General features: G+C 37.6%; 1 protein-coding gene across 5 annotated transcripts in view; it reads right to left on the reverse strand.

Annotated features, from left to right (window-relative positions):
* Positions 1-22,466, reverse strand: part of INPP4B (inositol polyphosphate-4-phosphatase type II B) — a 582,093-nt gene that overhangs the window by 58,134 nt on the left and 501,493 nt on the right. For all 5 annotated transcript variants that reach the window (XM_029234954.1, XM_029234953.1, XM_029234952.1 and 2 more), the window contains one exon: positions 17,976-18,073. In XM_029234954.1, coding sequence (XP_029090787.1) covers positions 17,976-18,073 — 98 coding nt within the window. The remainder of the gene's footprint in view (positions 1-17,975; positions 18,074-22,466) is intronic.

A 22,466-nucleotide genomic window follows, 5' to 3' on the forward strand; every position in this document is an offset into this window, starting at 1 on the left:
TCAATTTCGGGAGCTCATCTCTATGTGGGTGTTCCAAAAAGAAAAATGTGCTTTTTTTGGAAAGATTATCAGAGAAGCAGTGACTATGTTAAAAAAATCATTAAGATTAATATAGGTAGGTATTTGAAGGGTTACAGACAAGACTGAGAAGGAAAGAGGCTGTTGAATGGAGAAGAGAGGCAGGTTAGTTCAAACTACAGGAAGAGCTTTATAGGACTTCCCTGGTGGTCCAGTGGTTAAGACTTCACTTTCCAGTGCAGGGGGTGCAGGTTTGATCCCTGGTTGGGGAGCTAAGATCCCACATGCCTCGTGGGCAAAAAAAACAAAACATAAAGCAGTAGCAATATTGTAACAAATTCAATAAAGACTTAAAAAAATAAAAGAAAGAGTTTTACAATCAAATTTAACTGGATCAATGTGTGTATAGAGGAGAAGCAGAACTCTCTTGAGAGGCCCAAAGCACATACAACCATTATCTTATCCATCTCGCTAATGTTCCTTAAGTGTGGTGTGACAACTTATCAGGAAACTGACACTGGAAATATTAACTTCCTTTCTCTAGTGAGATAATGGTAGATGAAGTACAGGTACATATGTATTAATTATCCTCATTTAGCTGATAATGACATGGAGGCACTCAGAGCATCAAATGATTCACCTAAGTGAACTTTCAATTGAATTCATATCTTTTGTTTTCATGCTATTCTGTGCATACTAACTAGACGGGTTTACTGCAAGTCCGGCCAATCTTCAGTGAGTGATGAAGTCTAAAGAAAGGAGAGCCCCAGTGAGAAGGAAAGAACATAGAAAAATGGAAGGATGACTAAAAGGCTGGAAATCTGAGTTTTTACCCACATAAACTTGTGAATAGGGTTGATACATCTAATTTGTGAGGGCAATGAAGTAACACAGAAGATGCAGAGATAAAAGCTGAGTTGAACAGGGAGGTGGCCATTTGTATGTGTGTATGAGAGTATATGTGTCTACCTTTGTTACTTGTAGTGCTGTTTGTATTTGTTGCTGTGATTCAGAGTACAAGTTAATGGACACTAAAAGTCTATGTCTGTGGTTTAACGTGCACATAGAAAATTAAAATTCAGTATTGTTCAGTATCACTTTTCTTTTCAAAAAGACACAGGAGTGCTTCAAAAGACATATCAAATTAAAAAATTATTTTAATCTTCATCAACATTAAAAATTTCAACAGGTAAGTACATCGGAGTTTCTCTGCAATGAGTTGAAAATAAATTTTAAATTTAGAAGATCAGAGTCCTTAGACAGCAATGGAAGAGTTGCGGCATAAAAGTGAAAAGAACACTTAACTGGGAGTCAGAAAATATAGAATATATCCCTGTTCTCCCACTAGCTGCATGTGTGAATTTAACAAAATCTATCCTGGATCCCAAACCCCTCATAACAAATTATAGGGTTAAACCAGATCAGTGTTTCTTAAACTGTGACCTGAGGAACACTTATTTAACAAGATGCTAACGAATATTTTATGGGGTTTTTTTTGGTGGTCCTATAATGTAATAAAAATGCTATTTTAAACAAAATTAAAGTATAGGCAGTGTAGATTAGGGTTGGGAAACTATGGCTTGCAAACTAAACCCAGTCAATTCTGTTTTTATAAATACAGTTTCATTGGAATTCAGCCAAGTTCATTAATTTACATATTGCTAATGGCTTATTTTGCACTTCAGTAGCAGAGTCCAGAAGTTGTGACAGATCACATGGCCTGCAAAATCTGAATTATTTACTTTCTGATCCTTTACATAAAACGATTGCTGGCTATGCTATAGATCTTCTCAAAACTTTCAGTGTGATAACGTGAATTCCAAAATCATTTGACTATAGAATTCTTTCATTGCCCAACAATTATTAGCAGAAAGAGTGTTCTCTGGAATACTTTAGATTATTTCCAAGATCCAATTGTTCTCTGATTCTTCAAAACATCCAACTAAACAAATGACCCAATCTATCCCATTCATTCAACAAATATTTACGGAGTATAAGCTATGTGCCAGACAATGCTTTCGTTTATTGGTAAATAAAGTCAACAAATAGACAGGAGACTTGTCCTCATGAAGCTTACGTTCTGATCAGGAGTTATAACCAAGCAAGGTGCGTGATAGATGTTGTGGAGAAAAATAAAGCGAGAAGGGGACCAGGGCACCGGAGATTGCAATTTTAAAGAGGGTGGTCAAGAAAGGCCTTACTGAGAAAGTGACATTTGGAGAAAGACTTAAAGGAGGTAAGTGATCCTTATGGGGGGAAGCATTTAAGGCAGAGGAAACAGCCAATGGAAAAGTCCTAAGAAACAGCAAGAGGTCATTGTGGGACAGAGTGAAGCAAGGGAGGAAGGGAGGGACAAGGAGAGGGAGAGACACAGAGAGAGAGAGAGAAGAGAGTGGAGTCAAAATATCTAATTTTTTTTGCCAGATTATGGGGACGCTTAGAAGCCATTGTAACAATTTAGATGATTATTCTGCAATAAAAAACAGGGGGTTATTGGAAGATTTTGAAGAGTGACATGATTCGATTTTCATTTTTAAAGGTCACTTTGGCTGTTGTGATCAAAAAAGACTACTGAATGAGGTTGAGAGAGGAAACAAAGAGACAGGGAGGTTTTGTCATAATCTGGAAGAATAACAAGGATTTGCACAGAGTGGTAGCAATACAGGTGGACAGAGCTGATCATACATTTCGAAAATACAGCCAATGAAATCTTCTGATGGGGTGTGAAAAAAAGAGAACAGTCAAGGGTGACTCCCATTTTTTTCTGAAACAACAAAAAGTTAGAAATGATAAAAGCTGAAATGGGGAAGATAGTGGGAAGAATAAATTTTTAGGGGCATATCAGGAAGAGAGTTTGAGGTGTTGAGCAGGATATATAAATTTAGGGAAGAGAGATGGGCTGGTGATGCAGGTACGGAGGTGGATAATTAAAGGATGGTATTTAAAGCAATGAGGCCGTTCATCAAGGGAGTGGAGTAGACATCCATGAACTAAATCCTGGTACCCTCAGCATTTAGAGGTCAGAAAGATAATGTGGAATCAGTAATGGAGGTTGAAACGCAGCAGCCAGGGGGGCAGGAGTAATCACAGAAGAGTAGGGTGATGGCCTGGAAGACCAGTGATGAAAGAGGGAAAAAATAACCATCTCAAACCTATTACTAGATCAAGTAGGATGAGGACAGAGAACTGAGCGTTGGCTTTGACAGGTAGAAAACCTGACAAAACCAGTTTCAGTGAAGTTATGTGGACCAAAGGCTGACTAGAGCAGCTGACTAGAAAAATGGGGGGAGAAAAATTGAAGACAGTAACCTTCAAATTCCACTTTTGTCTGCTTTTTGGGGAACATTTCCAACTTTCAGGAAGTCCTGCATGATAACATATTTTTCCTGTGTACTGACAATCCCCTTTACTCATCTTTTTATATGTCTATGCAAAGCCAAACATATGGGTAACATGTGAAAAATTCCTCAGCCATCTGAATGTTTCCAAATACACATAGTTTGAAACAAACTAAGCAAAATATTTGGATGATTAACAGGATTTTTCATTTGTCTATCTGGATGTCTACATAGTATCAAAGTTGAGATGTCCGTAAAACAGAAATTATTACTAAATAAATTATGTCATAGTAATTTATAGTTCTATTGGAAGGATTGGCATGTGTTAAGAAAATTTTTATATCTTCTGTCATTTTATATCCTTAAGATTGTTAAAAATACCAAAATAATCTATAGTATTCAGATTATTCTTTGTGCTTAGGAAACTTAGACACATAGATTTAGCTTGACATAATAAATCAAGGTAATCTCACATTGAACAGAATCATGATTACAGCTAGTTGCTTTATATACACATTTCGCTCAGGTCAATAAATGTTTGTTAAACAACAAATAAATAAAAGATAGTACAGTTTTACTATTCTGAAAAATTTTCGCTTCCTTTTACATTCATGTCTAGAGTACTAATGAAATGCAAAACACAGATTTACAATTTGATAGCTAAATCTACATCGTACAAATCTAAGCTAGTGGTTCTCAAATCTTATCGTGCAGCGAACTCCCTGGGAAGGGGCTTGTCAAAACACAGACTGCTGACCCCACAGCCAGATACGGATTTCTCTGAAATGACTCGTATGGATAAAAAATGAGGAGAGGTGCTGAGTGGCAAAGGTGTGAATTGTGCTGGTCAACGCTGATTTGCTCTCATATCTACCTGAACCCTTCCCCATTCTGCTCTTGATCGCAGGTAGCCTCATTTCCCAGGCTACTTGCTGCCCTCTGATTTACAATTAAGTTTGGGCAATGAGGATTAAGAGGGAGATTAAATGCAAGGAAGAAGCCAGAAGCTAGTATATTTCTCTCTCAATCTCTCTGTTTCTTCCGCTGTCTCTGGAATTGATTGTAGGGCAACTTCTCTGTCCATGGTCCCAGCTTCTGCTGGACAGTCCCCACCAAGAACCTAGATGGGGGTGGGGGAAGGACAGCTTTTGTGCTCTGGTGCCACTACATCCAACTCAGGTCTCTTCCGAACCTGGGTTAGCTACTGCTAGTTTCATGCTATTTATCGCTAAGCGCTGGGTGGCTACATCGCCCTGGTTAATTTCTCCCAAATTTCTTCACGTTTATCGCCAATACTCTGCAGGAAATTCCTAGAATGCTCATTTGCATGACTGGGTTCTGACTACTATGGCTGCTAAGAATTTGGCATTATTTTTCAATTTACCACAGGACAGTCTAGGCTAGCACATCCTTTCTAATTCAGACACCCTGTCTTTACCCGATCCTATTGCAGGTTAATCATAGCCTGACCTCACCCCCAAAGTTTATAGACAGTAGAAAGGCAGCAGAGATAAAAGAGATATCGGGAAAAGGGAGACAAGTGATGGGGGAAGGGTCTAACAGTGCCTTTTGTCCCCCACCGCTGAACCTCAGTTGACAGAATAAAACCGTAGCCGCTGATGTCACTGCTCCGTGAATGTTGAGAGGCTGGCCTCATGTTAAGAAAGGGTCTCTCCATATGAATGTGAACCTTTCAGAGGAAATCTAGTATTATCACGTGTGGGTAGAAAGGTAGTAATTTAGAAATTTACTTTGAAACCTGGGAAACAGTTAACCTGTATCAGAAAGTCCCTATGCTAATCAGAAACACTCAGATCGTCGACTTTTAGTAAGTTGTGCCTGCGCACTTGTGTGTGTGTCTGTTTGTGTGTGTGTGTGTGCAATCATATGTCTGCGCATGTGTTTATGTCTTCTGAGATATTTGCCTGACCTCATTTCCTTACTTTATAAACTCAAGTCATTTCCAGAGCCTACTAAGGACGGGGAGCCAGGCTCAGTTTAGGCGGTAGTGTAAGGACAGAGGGCTCTGAAAAGCAGGGACAAGAAACACCCACCGTAGCTTATTCTATGAAGTGAAAGCAACATGTTCAAACTCATGATGGCAGCGAGCCATGCTGTGAGTGTCAACACACGTGGGCTCCAACTGTAGGTAAATAAGCAGTAAGTGATTGAATGTTCAGAGGCAGTGTTCATCGTTTACGGAGCATTGCCCATCTATGCGGCACATGGAGCCGATGCTGTCAGGGTTGGTTTCATCGCACACTTTCTGGTCTGCAACAGAGCTCATAAAATAACCACTAACTGAAGAGAATATCCATTTAAGTAGTCTTAATTTTCATTGATAAACAGAGCAAATGTGGTGCAATTCTTTTCTCTGATATATGCTCAATATTCCAAGAACTGCTTTACATGCTGCTCCTCGGTGATTTTATCCATTTGTAACACAAGATACCTGTTAGCATGTGACAGTGACTGCACTCCCACACTCCCTGGCATCGAACAGTGTGGAAAGTCCAACAGTGTGATAGGTTAAAGACGTTTGCCAAGACCTAGGGCTGATTTCTTCCAGAGCACAATATGTGTTATAAACGTTGTAACTAGTTCTTTCTCAGCAATAGTCTGATGTGTATCCATTTGTCAATTCATTTCACATGAAGTACAATTATGAATGATACCTTGGTAGTTCCAGTCTTTTCATTCCTTCTAGAAACAAAATCCAATTAACTTCATTCAGGGAAGTATTACCACATACTTGTTCTAGAAAAATTATCTTGATTTACTAGAGAGCTGTCTTAAGTTTGAAAAACTGGTTAAATTTTCAACGGCAACATTTTAAAAAGACAAAGTATTACATATAAGGAATGAGTTGATCCATTCTTTGATCTAACAAAAGCCCGTTTTAGATATTCAACATTGTATTCATAGTCAAGCTTTTCTTTATCATCTATTTCTGGGAAATCCTCTCATTTGAAGGTTTTCCTTGTCCCAGTGGAGTCCTGTTAACTTTTTTTATATTTCACATTATTTTGAGTTTTAATATTTAATTTTCTTTCTAATTTTATCTTTAACTGCACCAGCTTTGCTCCTTTGGTCTGTTTTTAAATGAGAGATCAGATCAATCAAAATACTAAAAATAAAAAATGTTAACAAAAAATATAAATTCAAAGGGCACAAAAATAAATTGCACCCTGTTAACTAAATCTTAGCTCAGCAAAAGTGTGCATCAGAGTGTATGGCACGCATGCAAAGCTTTTATGAATTATAGTTAAATAATTACATTAAAAGAATTTGATAAGATATCAAGGAAAACCATGATTGATCTGATTTTGAAAGTTAGTACGGTGGATGTGAACAAAATCTTTCTTCAAGGCTTTTTCCTCTGAAGCCATCAAAGGACCACGGGAGACCTGACGACATTGGTGGACCAGAAGGGGTATGAAGACCAAGCCAGAACTACTCTTTGAACTCTTTTCAAACTTTTTATGCTCAGAACATCAATCTTAAAGAATTAACTGTGACCTTTGGTTGGAATTCTTCAGGTGTTAAAGGGCTTCAGCCAGGCAGGGCAGATTTCTTTTTCTAAAAGCCAGAATACTACCCTTTCCCTTTCAGCTAAGGTTCTGCCTCTGCATCATATGGGAGGCCTGTCCTCTGCTCTCTCTTGGGGGCCTCTCACAGGCTTTCTGGCTAGTTCCAGGGGCCTCATCATTGTACTGCTCTCCAGAACCTCTTGGCAGGGTCAAGCGTACGTGCTTAGCCCCTAGCCACCATCTGGTAATTTCAATCTGTCTTTATAATTTCGCTCTCTCTTTGGAAACTAAACTAAAGAAAAACGAAGGGGAAAAACCTTCGCACATGATACTTGCTTTTAGCCTACGTTTTCACTTCTCTGTTTGTATTCACTTTAACTTTCTTAAGGGGTGGCTTTCACTCTGTTTCTCTACTTGTACAACACGAGTTCTCTCCTTGAATGCCTTTGATGTGGTTTCATCCCATGCTTTTATTAAAACTACTCCATCGAATGTCATCAAATACTCTTAAACACCGAATCTAACAGCTTCTCTTTAATTCTCATGCTTCTTTCTTCATCAACACATTTGTTATTCTTGGTCACCTTCTCGTGGTTGATATTCTTCTCATTTAGCTATAGTGATGTTCGATGACCCTCAACCTCTAATCATTTCTCCATTTTTTTGCGGGTTCCTTAGTCCTCCTTTCCCTATACTTATGGATAATCTCCCCCTATGATGTATTTTTTCTCATTTCCTATGTGGAATACATGGAAAATTATTTCAACAAGTCCTCTAAAATTAATTATCCATAAAATATTAGCTTCTTATCCTATTCTCTTATTTCTAAGAATGGAAAGAATGCATAGAAACTTTTCTTTTTCCCAGTGCAGAAGTGAAATCTGTGGCAATGCATCACCACACGATGAATGTCAAAAATGATCAAGGAGAAACTAACACTTTTTGAACAACAAAAGCAACAGAAACAAAACCAAATTATTCACAGAAAGGATCAATACTATGGAATAGCAACTAGTATTCTGGAAAGAGATTTAGAGTTAAGGTAGATTATTCCTTGATCACACTGAGTCATTAAAGTGTAAGCTGTTAGAAGCAGAGACTGTATCTTATTCATCTTTCATCATCCATAGCGATGGGCACAAAGTTTTACACATAGTACGATCTCTACCAATGTCTGCTAAATTGAATGGGAGACCTCCAGCAACAATGGCCAAAAAAAAAAAAAAAAATGCAGGATGAAATATGACAACAACATTTTACTTACCCTCATCACAAGCCTAAGATTTTTTCTAAAAAATATTTTGTGTGAGATTGTTATGCTACAGTTGATGAGATATTATATGTAAGAGAGGGATATCAAGTATTGTGGAGATAGTTGGTAACAGCTCACAAAAGGCTGCCTGATTTTCCTTCCTAGCTCACATGCTAGACAGCCCACCCTTATGGTACTCACATAGGAGCCAATAAACGGTAGCATTCCAATAGAACCGTATGAAAATATCCTTCTCCTTTGTTTTGGAGAAAGGACAAGAGAAGGGCATTATTATCACAAAGAGAAATGAGAGATTGGAGATTATAAATTGACACTTGGTCAGTTAAAGGGGAAAGAAAGAAGCATTTCATCCACCAAAGTCAGGAGCCCCGAATTATGTATGAGATGTGATGCTGACTCTAAACTGTAGAGCAGTTTGCACTAGTGATTTACAGCAGTACTTTATTTGATTTTATTTTGCTAACCCAACATTGAAGTGTCTTAATGCTTTAGGTGGGTACAAAGGGGCCTTGAAAGGTTTCTGAGATCATCAAACCCATCTGGAAGATCAGAGCCAGAAGAGAGAGAAACACTCACACCTGCCCCACGGGAGTTTTGCTGGTTGATCAAAGGGGCCAGTGAATATCACTGGCAGGGCCTGAGGGGAAGTAGCTCCTGATGATTTACTGTGCCTTACAGTCAGGGCAGCGAGAACTACTGTCTGAAAGCTGCACCACTAAGCCAAGAAGATGTGAAGGGAGAAATCCACAACACACAGTACTCAGACAGGCAAACAGACCTCCCAGTCATCAATAGCTCTGTTTGATACCAACTTCAGACATTATATATTTCTTGCTTCAGAAGAAGTTTCAGCAAAGGTTTACAGGAAAGGGATCACCCATTCTTGGGTTCCTCCTCTGTAACAGGTACTTCTCAGCTCTAGATCCCATGAATCCTCCAAGAAAGGGAGAGAGGGAGAGAGAGAGAGAGAGGCCATCCCAACCTACCAAGCCTTCCACTAATGACCTTTCTGCAGATACAAGGAAAATGGGGTTGGAGGATAGTAATACTTGAATTTGACTGAATATTTCTTCCAAATGAACTTGAGATTTTCAAATACTTTAGTCTACAAATCACCAGACTATGTTGAACACACTGAAAGGAAATGAGGTACTGTTGTTTAGCAACTTTTAAGTTTATTGCCCTCCCCATTACTAACTCCTAAGGGGTGAGTGCCCAGTAAAGCCGACAGAGGTATTAGATAAAAGGAGTCCATGTGTGTAGACTGCTGAATTGAGACTATCAATTGAATCTACTACATATTTAACAGAATTAGAGAATATTTGGGGAAGAATAAATGTTTTAGACCATAAAAGCTATGTATAAGAAGAATAAACAGAAAGATGATAACTATTTGATTGGGAGTGAATATATAGGCTAAAATGATTTATTCATTATATCCTGGTATTGTAAAAGTAGGGAACATCCCTAAGTTTAAAAAAAATTTGGGGGGAAGAACAGAAAATTTTTTATTTAAAACATGTAGAATTTGATTAGATCATAAATCATAAAATAAAAACAGGGTGAGTAAATTAATGGACAGGACATCCAAAATGGATGAATAAGTGAAAGTAATATATTTAGAGGGTTAGCTTAGCCTTTTAACATTGCTACAAATTATCCCTTGATTTCACTGTGAAAGAAAAATAGTAGATTATATGGATTATAAGTATGATCCCACATAGTAGTTTTTCCCTCCTTAACAAATAGCCTAACCCTTATTCCTACTCTTAATAAAGCTTTTAGGTACCTCCCTGAATGGAGTGCAACCCAGTGATGCTTTAGGTTACAATATTTCTGCATGAGGAAAAACCCTACATATGTTGGTATAATTTCATAGATACGGTTTGGACTTTTGTTATGGAAAATAACCACAGTCACATCATACCTCCATTCTGTGCCAAATCTATGATAGTGTTGTCTCAAAAATATGTTGACATAACAGGAAACAAAGTATCAGGAAGAATTCAGTCTGTTAAGACAGCTCATTTCAACTAATGAAATAAAATTGGTTTGATGCAAAAGTACATCCTGTTTTCAAGCATGAGATATATTTATATATTTCTAAAACAGCTATATTTAATTAGCAATAATTTATATGAGGTCTCATGTTCTTCCAATTTTTAAAACTTACATTCCCATGAAGAGTTTCAATGACTTGAATGTAGGGATTACTTTGTATTTCATATATCAGAAATACTTCAACAATTACTTATACATATTTCTTTTTAGGTGTATAATTGTTTATGTGTAGTATTGAAATCTTTCATAGACTTTGCCAACAAACTACTTTTTAATATCATGTATGTTTTGAGTAAGGATGACACAGCATTGGTTCTCAAACAGTAGTATGGATCAGAAATGACTTGGAAGGCTTACTAAAACAGATTACAGGGCAAGTTCAACAGACCTGCGGAGGGCCCTGAGAATGTGCATTACTAACAGATTTCCAGGTGACACGGATGCTGCTGGTCCAGGGACCTCACTTTGAAAGGACCCATATAAAGAGAAATCAAGTTGTTTATAAAAATTATGGGAATTACTTCCAAATTACAAGTAACTGTAAGAAAATTATCCACCAACAAGTCACTGGGAGAGCCTTTCCCAGAAGCATGGAGTGACACTTTGTCTTCAGGAACAGGTGTTATTTTATTTTATTTTTTCTTGCCATGGCTTGGGGGATCATAGTTCCCTGACCGGGGATCAAAGCTGTGCCCTTGGTAGTGAAAGCTCAGAGTCCTAACCACTGGACCACCAGGGAATTCCCAGGAAAAGAAGGATGGTGGGAAGCCTGGGTGAAGAAAAGAAGATGAACACAAGAACCAGATTCAAATTACCTGTACTCTTTGAACCCTATTAGGTGAAGCCAGAGTGAGGCCTTCACATAATGACATTGAATTGCTTGTTTTCTAAAAGGAAGACCAATAGAAAGATTAAAGAAAAAATTCCTGTTTTCTACAGGTTCTTGGTGCTCTGGCCGGCTGTAAGGCCTGTGCCTCTGAGGTGGGAGAGCCGAGTTCAGGACATTGGTCCACCAGAGACCTCCTGACTCCATGTAATATAAAACAGCGAAAGCTCTCCCAGAGATCTCCATCTCAACACTAAGATGCAGCTCCACTCAACGACCAGCAAGCTACAGTGCTGGACATCCTATACCAACAACTAGCAAGACAGGAACACAGCCCCATCCATTAGCAGAGAGGCTGCCTAAAATCATAATAAGGTCACAGACACCCCAAAACACACCACCAGATGTGGTCCTGCCCACCAGAAAGAAAAGAATCAGCCTCATCCACCAGAATACAAGCAATAATACCCTCCACCAGGAAGCCTACACAACACACTGAACCAACCTTAGCCACTGGGGGCAGACACCAAAAGCAACTATAACTACGAACCTGCAGCCTGTGAAAAGGAGACCCCAAACACAGAAAGTTAAGCAAAATGAGAAGACAGAGAAACACAGCAGATGTAGGAGCAAAGTAAAAACCCACCAGACCAAACAAATGAAGAGGAAATAGGCAGTCTACCTGAAAAAGAATTCAGAATAATGATAGTAAAGATGATCCAAAATCTTCGAAACAGAATGGAGAAAATGCAGGAATCGTTTGACAAGGACCTAGAAGAACTGAGCAACAAACAAACAATGATGAACAACAAAATAAATGAAATTAAAAATTCTCTAGAAGGAATCAATAGCAGAATAACTGAGGCAGAAGAACAGATAAGTGACCTGGAAGATAAAATAGTGGAAATAACTACCACAGAGCAGAATAAAGAAAAAACAATGAAAAGAATTGAGGACAGCCTCAGAGCCCTCTGGGACAACATTAAATGCACCAACATTCGAATAATACGGGTCCCAGAAGAAAAAGAGAAAAAGAAAGGGACTGAGAAAATATTTGCAGAGATTATAGTAGAAAACTTCCTTAATATGGGAAAGGAAATAAGTCCAGGAAGTGCAGGGAGTCCCATACAGGATAAATCCAAGGAGAAACATGCCAAGACACATATTAATCAAACAATCAAAAAATAAATACAAAGAAAAAATATTCAAAGCAGCAAGGGAAAAACAACAAGTAACATACAAGGGAATCCCCATAAGGTTAACAGCTGATCTTTCAGCAGAAACTCTGCAAGCCAGAAGGGAGTGGCAGGACATATTTAAAGTGATGAAAGGGAAAACTCTACAACCAAGATTATTCTGCCCAGCAAAGATCTCATTCAGATTCAACGGAGAAATTAAAATCTTTACAGACAAGCAAAAGTTAAGAGAATTCAGCACCACGAAACCAGCTTTACAACAAATGCTAAAGAAACTCCTCTAGGCAGGAAACACAAGAGAAGGAAAAGACCTACAATAACAATCCCAAAACAATTAAGAAAATGGTAATAGGAACATACATATCGATAATTACCCTAAATGTAAATGGATTAAATGCTCCAACCAAAAGACAGAGACTGGCTGAATGGATACAAAAAAGACATAGACTGGCTGAAGGGATACAAAAATAAAACCCGTATATATACTGTCAACTAGAGACCCACTTCAGACCTAGGGACACATACAGACTGAAAGTGATGGGATGGAAAAAGATATTCCATACATATGGAAATCAAAAGAAAGCTGGAGTAGCAATTCTCATATCAGACAAAATCGACCTAAAAATAAAGACTATTACAAGAAACAAAGAAGGACACTACATAATGATCAAGTGATCAAACCACGAAGAAGATATAACAATTGTAAATATTTATGCACCCAACATAGGAGTACCTCAATACATAAGGCAAATGCTAACAGCAATAAAAGGGGAAATTGACAGTAACACAATCATAGTAGGGGACTTTAACACCCCACTTTCACCAATGGACAGATAATCCAAAATGAAAATAAAAAAGGAAACACAAGCTTTAAATGACACATTAAACAAGATGGACTTAATTGATATTCATAGGACATTCCATCCAAAAACAACAGAATACACTTTCTTCTCAAGTGCTCATAGAACATTCTCCAGGATAGATCATATTTTGGGTCACAAATCAAGCCTTGGTAAATTTAAGAAAATTGAAATCATATCAAGTATCTTTTCCAACCACAACGCTATGAGACTAGATATCAATTACAGGAAAATACATGGAGGCTAAACAATACACTACTTAATTACCAAGAGATCACTGAAGAAGTCAAAGAGGAAAAAAAAAAATAACTAGAAACAAATGACAATGAAAACACGATGGCCCAAAACCAATGGGATGCAGCAAAAGCAGTTCTAAGAGGGAAGTTTAGAGCAATACAATCCTACCTCAAGAAACAAGAAACATCTCAAATAAACAACCTAAACTTACACCTAAAGCAATTACAGAAAGAAGGACAAAAAAACCCCAAAGTTGAGCTGAAGGAAAGAAATCATAAAGATCAGATCAGGAATAAATGAAAAAGAAATGAAGGAAACAATAGCAAAGATCAATAAATTAAAAGCTGGTTCTGTGAGAAGATAAGCAAAATAGATAAACCATTAGCTAGACTCATCAAGAAAGAAAGGGAGAAGACTCAAATCAGTAGAATTAGAAATGAAACAGGGGAAGTAACAACTGACACTGCAGAAATACAAAAGATCATGAGAGACTACTACAAGCAGCTATATGCCAATGAAATGGACAACCTGGAAGAAATGGACACATTCTTAGGAAAACACAACTTTCCGAGACTGAACCAGGAAGAAATAGAAAATATGAACAGACCAATCACAAGCACTCAAATTGAGACTGTGATTTAAAATCTTCCAACAAACAAAAGCCCAGGACCAGATGGCTTCACAGGTGAATTCTATCAAACATACAGAGAAGAGCTAACATCTATCCTTCTCAAACTCTTCCAAAAAATAGCAGGGTGAGGAACACTCCCAAACTCATTCTACGAGGCCACCATCACCCTGATACCAAAACCAGACAAAGATGTCCCGAAAACGAAACCTACAGGCTAATATCACTGATGAACATAGATGCAAAAATCCTCAACAAAATACTAGCAATCCAACAGCACATTAAAAGGATCATACACCATGATCAAGTGGGGTTTATCCCAGGAATGCAAGGATTCTTCAACAAACACAAATCAATCAATGTGATACACCATATTAACAAACTGAAGGAGAAAAACCATATGGTCATCTCAATAGATGCAGAGAAAGCTTTCGACAAAATTCAACACCCATTTATGATAAAAGCTCTTCAGAAGGTAGGCATAGAGGGAACTTACCTCAACATAATAAAGGCCATATATAACAAACCCACAGCCAACATCGTTCTCAATGGTGAAAAACTGAAAGCATTTCCACTAAGATCAGGAACAAGACAAGGTTGCCCACTCTCACCACTATTATTCAACATAGTTTTGGAAGTTTGAGCCACAGCAATCAAAGAAGAAAAAGAAATAAAAGGAATCCAAATCAGAAAAGAAGAAGTAAAACTGTCACTGTCTGCAGATGGCATGATACTATACATAGAGAATCCTAAAGATGCTACCAGAAAACTACTAGAACTAATCAATGAATTTGCTAAAATAGTAGGATATAAAATTATTGCACAGAAATCCCTTTCATTTCTATACACTAATGATGAAAAATCTGAAAGAGAAATTAAGGAAACACTCCCATTTACCATTGCAACAAAAAGAATAAAATACCTAGGAATAAACCTACCTAAGGAGACAAAAGACCCGTATGCAGAAAACTATAAGACACTGATGACAGAAATCAAAAATGATACAAAAAGATGGAGAGATATACCATGTTCTTGGGTTGGAAGAATCAACATTGCAAAAATGACTCTACTACCCAAAGCAATCTACAGATTCAGTGCAATCCCTATCAAACTACCAATGGCATTTTTCACAGAACTAGAACAAAAAATTTCACAATTTGTATGGAAACAGAAAAGACCCAGAATAGCCAAAGCAATCTTGAGAAAGAAAAAAGGAGCTGGAGGAATCAGGCTCCCTGACTTCAGACTATACAACAAAGGTACAGTAATCCAGACAGTATGGTATGGGTACAAAAACAGAAATACAGATTAATGGAACAGGATAGAAAGCTCAGAGATAAACCCATGCACATATGGTCACCTTATTTTTGATAAAGGAGCCAAGAATATACAATGGAAAAAGACAGCCACTTCAATAAGTGGTCCTGGGAAAACTGGACAGCTACATGTAAAAGAATGAAATAAGAACACTCCCTAACACGATCCCCAAAAATAAACTCAAAATGGATTAAAGACATAAATGTAAGGCCAGACACTATCAAACTCTTAGAGGAAAACATAGGCAGAACACTCTATGACATAAATCAAACCAAGATCCTCTTCGACCCACCTCCTACAGAAATGGAAATAAAAACAAAAATAAACAAATGGGACCTAATGAAACTTAAAACCCTTTGCACAGTAAAGGAAACCATAAACAAGACAAAAAGATGACCCTCAGAATGGAAGAAAATATTTGCAAATGAAGCAACTGACAAAGGATTAATCTCCAAAATTTACAAACAGCTCATGCAGCTCAATATCAAAAAAACAAACAACCCAATCCAAAAATGGGCAGAAGACCTAAAAAGACACTTCTCCAAAGAAGATATACACATTACCAACAAACACATGAAAGGATGCTCAACATCACCAATCATTAGAGAAATGCAAATCAAAATTACAATGAGGTATCACCTCACAACCAGTCAGAATGGCCATCATTAAATATCTACAAACAATAAATATTGGTGAGGGTGTGGAGAAAAGGGAACCCTCTTGCACTGTTGGTGGGTATGTAAATTCATACAGCCACTATGGAGAACAGTATGGAGGTTCCTTAAAAAAACAAAAATAGAACTACCATATGACCCAGCATTCCCACTACTGGGCATATACACTTAAGAGAACCATATTTCAAAAAGAGTCATGTACCCCAATGTTCATTGCAGCTCTACTTACAATAGCCAGGACATGAAAGCAACCTAAGTGTCCATCCACAGATGAATGGATAAAGAAGATATGGCACATATACACAATGGAATATTACTCAGCCATATAAAGAAATGAAATTGAGTTATTTGCAGTGAGGTGGATGGACCTAGAATCTGTTATACAGAGTGAAGTAAGTCAGAAAGAGAAAAACAAATACCGTATGCTAACACATATATATGGAATCTAAAAAAAAGAAACAAAACCTGGTCATGAAGAACCTAGGGGAAGGACAGGAATAAAGATACAGACATAGAGAATGGACTTGAGGACACAGGGAGGGGGAAGGGTAAGCTGGGACGATGTGAGAGAGTGGCATGGACATATATACACTGCTAAACGTAAAGTAGATAGCTAGTGGGAAGCAGCCACAAAGCACAGGGAGATCAGCTCCACGTTTTGTGACCACCTAGAGGGGTGGGATAGTGATGGTGGGAGGGAGATGCAAGAGGGAGGAGATATGGGGATATATGTATATGTATAGCTGATTCACTTTGTTATAAAGCAGAAACTAACACACCATTGTAAAGCAACTGTACTCCAATAAAGATGTTTTAAAAAATAATGAAAAAAAATGATCCACCAACGTCCATGTTATAATGAACTTTCCCCATAATTAATAATGCAAAGTAGTTTTGTTTATATTATTAACCTTCTGAGTAATTAACAAACTGAAAATTCATAAGTATGCTGGCTGCCAAAGAATCTCTCTGTACTTAATTTCATTTTGGCTTTAAAAGTATTTTATTTGAAATAAAATATAAAAGCAGCAGTAAAATTTTCTAACTATAAAATCACACGGACGTGTGCTTATGCCACTGTAATATTTTGAAGCAAGATAACTGTGTAATAAAAAGACCTAAGTACTCTGCTACCTAAGATATTTCAAACTAAGTATCAGAATACAGTTCAGTGAACAAATTGCTAGTGAATAGATGACAGGTAGAGTTTTATTACAGCTTTTGGTAACAAATATTAAGATATTTTCTGCTTTATTAAAACCTAGTTTCTTATTGTGAATATCTAAGTATCTCAACTTATTTCTTTATAGTACTTATGGATGAGCTCCAAATACATTCTTTATTCTCTAATTTTGCACTGCTCAAATATGTGCTTAATTTTGTGGGAAAAAGGACGGCAGAACTGAACAATGGCACAAAACAAAACAAAACAAAAAACAAAATGTAAAACACAGTTCTATAGACTTATGCCCCAACATTTTCACATAAATATTGCAATAACTATATTCAGTAATTTGCTCCTTAATTTATATCACTTTTTATTACCTGTAAAATTTACTATCAGACATATATATATATGCATAAATATAAAATATATAAATATATACACACACACATATATATGTGAGAGATGTATCTGATGTAGCTTATAAATCAGAAAACTAAATCTTTATTAAAGTCTTTTACATGGTTAAGAATTCTACAAAATTTCTGTTGGACTCAATTGAGATTTCTAATTATAAGTTCCTTATTTTTGACTTTTGGTATTTTCTAGTGGCACTGAAATTAATGTCCTAGCATGAGCAGCAGGACACACTTGAGTGCAATCAGGGCAGCGAGGCAGGTGTCGGCCAGGCCACCTTGGCAATCAGTTTTCTTGGCGCAGACAATCTCAAAATCACTCTCACATTCCCACACTGTGCTTTATTCTTCCATTGACCTCTATGTCTGACCTCTCCCGAAGAATTATAATCAAGAAATTATTATTGTTGCTTTTCTTTGTAACTTGCATACTTACAATCAGGAGGCATCTTTTCCATAAATACCGTGTAATATTCTTTTAGAAGTTCAAAATTTTCCTGATTAATACTTTCTTGCAAAGAGACATCTCCAAACCTAAACATAGAAAAAAGAGAATAGTTATGGGTTATAAAATAGCACCGGAAAGTTACTTTTTTTAATCTTTCTTTTTTAAATAGGTGGCAATAGTTTTGTAAGGAAGGAGTCTCTGTTTTCTAAGCAACATTGTGCAAAGGTGATTTCAACTATATTCCAGTCTCCACTGGCCCTGACTCCACCAATCCCTATTGACACACCAAAATATTCTCACAGTCATCAAATGTGAACCTAAATGAAATATGAAATCTAAAACACCAACCCCGTGCCTCTGCATAATTGATACTCAGTTAATGTTAGTCTCCCTACCTCTGCAGGGCTATATCTCTAAAGACCTAAGAACTCTTCCTTCTCTCTTTTTATCCCTCCTATATTCCTCTTCACCAATGACAGCTTGCGGAGAGGTCCAGAGGACCAGGACTGAACACTGGGCTGCATACAGTCTTAAACACACTGTCAACTGCTGTAGGCACATGTAGAGTACTCCAGTCTCCCAGGGACTGGTTCACTTCTGTGGCCCTTTCTTTCTGCCTACACCATGAAGGATGCCAGCCTCTGTACTGGTGCTCTCCTGCCACCTTCTTCAGGCAAAACTTTCTACCTGTATATCACTGACCTTGTGTTTTCTTTAAGCCCTTCTCAGGTTTAAACTTAAAATCCTCTTGTCTCTCTATAAAAGGATGCCATGCAAATGGCTTCCAATATGTATCCTCATCCAAATATCTCCATTCAAATCTGTATTTCTAGATGTCAACTTAAAATTTCAAAGTGAATTAACCCACACCACTTCAAATGCAACCTAACCAAAAACTGAAACCACCTCCTCCTTTTGTTTAGAAATAGGCGTGTTTCTAATATTCTGACATTAATTCAGGTTCAAAATCTAGGCACCCTTTTGGATTTCCTCGGTTTTCCACACTCCATCCACTATTCACTGATATATTCACATCTCTGGTATCCTTTCCTTCTTTTTCTTTACCACTGCCATTTTAGCTTTTTAGTAATATTCAGTCTCGACTGGATATAAAGCCTCCCAAATATGAGAAGTGCTATGCCTCCAGGCTCCTTCCCTTCCAATCTATCCCTTACATCATGGTCAGATCATTCATTCATTCAACAAATATTTATTTAACATCAGCCATGTGCCAGATGCTGCATGGGCAATGAATGAAATGTTGGAGAAGTTAGTCTACCACCCGTTTCATCATATCCGCTCACTAAACTTCACTGCATCTCCTCTCTGTGTAAGAGCAAAGTCCAGTCTCTTTAGTTTAGCATCTAATGTCTCCACAAAGGCCTCCGAAACCCTTTGTTTGTGGGAATGGAATTGCACCCTTCTACTTTACCAGCAGGATTTTGATGCCTTTGGGACTTTTAACATGCTATTCTCCTCTGACTAGGAAGCCTTACCTTCCTTATCAGCTTGATTAATTCTGATTTGTCCTTCAAAGCCCTGTGGAAGGTGCATGTATACTATGAAACCTTCCTGACAAAATGTTCTCCCATCTGTGAATCACTTTCTTTCCTCCATGAATCCTGTCCCTTCTACATCTTTGCTTATTGTATGAATCAAACTGTAGTGTATCATTTGTTGAACCGTCTTCCTTACTGGATGGTAGGTCCTTTCAGGATGCAGATCATGTCAGTTCTTGTTACACTGCCTGTTCCCTGTGTCCCACAGCCTGGCAGAGTAATGCCTGGTGCAGACTCAATGTTCAATAACTTTACTGAGTTAAACTTGGAGGACAGGAATACGAACCCAGGAAAATCTACAGGAGAGTTAGCTTGAACTCTGAAATACACTCTCCTACCCTTTTCAGACATTATAAACACCTGGTATTTAAAAAATGTTATCCTTGCTGGAGTAATACTAGTGTTACAGACTAAATGTTTGTGTCCCCCCAAAGATCATATGTTGAAGCCCTAACCCCCAGTGTGCTTGTGTTTGAAGATGGAACCTCTGAAGAAGTCATTAAGATTATGAGGGTGGGGCCCTGAACCAGTAGGATTAGTGTCCTTGTGAAAAGAGTCATCAAAGAGCTGGTTCTCTCTCTCTACACACACAAAGAAGAGGTCATGTGAGCACACAGCAAGAAAGCTGAAGACAATTCTCACCAGAAACCAAATTGGCCAGAACCTGGGACTTCTCAACCTCTAAAACTGTGAGAAATAAATTTCTGTTGTTTAAGCCACACAACCTGTGGTAGTTTGTTATGGTAGCCCAAGCAGATTAATTAGTACTTACTTATTTACAAATGGATATACATTACATAAGTTTTGGCTATGAATACATATATAGTAACATATTATACCTGGATTACATAGCATACCTAACATGTGAATGTTGATGGAAAAAGCTCAAAATTCAGAATCAGAAAAATAAAGCTCAGAGAACAAAGTGATTTGCTCAAAGTAGTAGTTGGTTGATATCCGAGGGCCAGCCTTCCTGCTTCCCTTTGCGTTTCTCTCTATTTTGCAGTTTGTGTCTCCTTTTCAAATCCTATGTATCTTAAACAGCATCCAGGTATGAAAAAATACTTTTTTTTTTTTTTTTTTTTTTGCGGTATGTGGGCCTCTCACTGTTGTGGTCTCTCCCGTTGCAGAGCACAGGCGGCTCAGCGGCCATGGCTCATGGGCCCAGCCGCTCCGCGGCATGTGGGATCTTCCCGGACCAGGGCATGAACCCGTGTCCCCTGCATTGGCAGGTAGACTCTCAACCACTGCGACACCAGGGAAGCCAGAAAAAATATATTTTTACAGGCAAGACAGATGAGAGAGAAGGAGAGGGGCATTTAAAAAAAAATAAAGTGACTAACATCTAAAATAGTAACAATGACATGTAAATTAACCTAATCTAGAAGGCTTGAAAATACAATGCTAACTATTCCTTGAAAAGTCTGTAAATGGAGAGTCTCACATCTCTCTCAAGACTGCACTCACAGGCCTTAACTTAGTAATTTAAACTCCACTCTGTACTCTAGTGTACCAAAGAAGAGACAATTAATTTAGAGTGCTGTTTTTCCCCCCAATTGTTCATTAATATCATTTACCTCCCAAATTTTATAATTTATGTTCATAAATATCATTCTCCTCAACCTGTGAACTTGCTGTGAGACAACATATAAAGATGACTGGAATATAATCTGATCTTACATAATTATTTGCAAAAGTGCTTAATTATTGAAGAATCAACTTTTTGTACAATACAGTGAAAAAAATTATATTCTGATTTAAGCATACTATAAGACAAGAGACTAATAGCTTCCACACAGTTTGAGATTAAACATGCAATACAAAACTGGCATGGAATTTTGTAACTGGCAAGTGAGAATTATGAAAATCTATGTTGTCCAGAAAATCTTCTGGATGAAAGGGAGAGACGGAGAAATCGTTGAAAATAGTAGCTAAAAACAGGCACCTTCACCATCATTGAAATTGAAGACAGCTATAAATGTAGTGGTAGGTTTAGTTTAGTAAAAAACATTAATAAAGGATTAAAACATACATAACAAGTCATGGCAAAGAATATGCCAGCTACCTATGGGGGAAGGAAACATTTAGGGAGTGAATTATTGACAAGGAAGCATTTTAAAATACTCTTCAAAAGTTTTGTTTTGGGGGAAATTTTCCAGCAAGGCTTTACAGCAAGACACTAACTTCTGGGCTTCCCTGGTGGTGCAGTGGTTGAGAGTCCACCTGCCGATGCAGGGGACACGGGTTCGTGCCCTGGTCTGGGAAGATCCCACATGCCGCGGAGTGGCTGGGCCCATGAGCCACGGCCACTGAGCCTGCGCGTCCGGAGCCTGTGTTCCGCAATGGGAGAGGCCACAGCGGTGAGAGGCCCGCGTACCACAAAAAAAAAAAAAAAAAAAAGCCACTAACTTCTTTCTCTGAGAAGTTTTAGAGAATCTTTTAAAAATGTGTTCTGTGAATCTTAACTCTTATCCACGTTTTCGATAATCTCTACATGGGAATCATGTAAGATGCAAAAGTAATTCCTTTGTCTGCCCAAAGCGTTTTTGACAGTTGCTTATGCGATCACATACAATCATCTGTCATTTAACTGAGAAAATTATTATGAAAAGATGTGTTGTCTCCTCCAATAACAATTATTTTAGTAAATAGATTTTTTAAATTATTTAAATAAATTTTAAAAATTAAAAAAAGTTTTTGAATAAATTAAAAAAATTATTTTAGTAAATAAAACAAAAGGAAAAAATAGCGTGTTTTATTAGGTCCAGAAAATTTGGACACAATTAGCAGAGTTTACAATGTTGAAATATATGTAAGCACAAAAAAATCCTAAAATTTGATACACACATGTAGGTATTTGGAAACATGAAGAAAGTTAATCCATGTGAATATTTTGGTATTGACACCAATATTTTCCTTG

The sequence above is a fragment of the Monodon monoceros genome, unplaced genomic scaffold (assembly GCF_005190385.1).
Source record: "Monodon monoceros isolate NGI ecotype Baffin Bay Population unplaced genomic scaffold, NGI_Narwhal_1 Super_Scaffold_20, whole genome shotgun sequence".
Lineage (NCBI taxonomy): Eukaryota > Metazoa > Chordata > Mammalia > Artiodactyla > Monodontidae > Monodon > Monodon monoceros.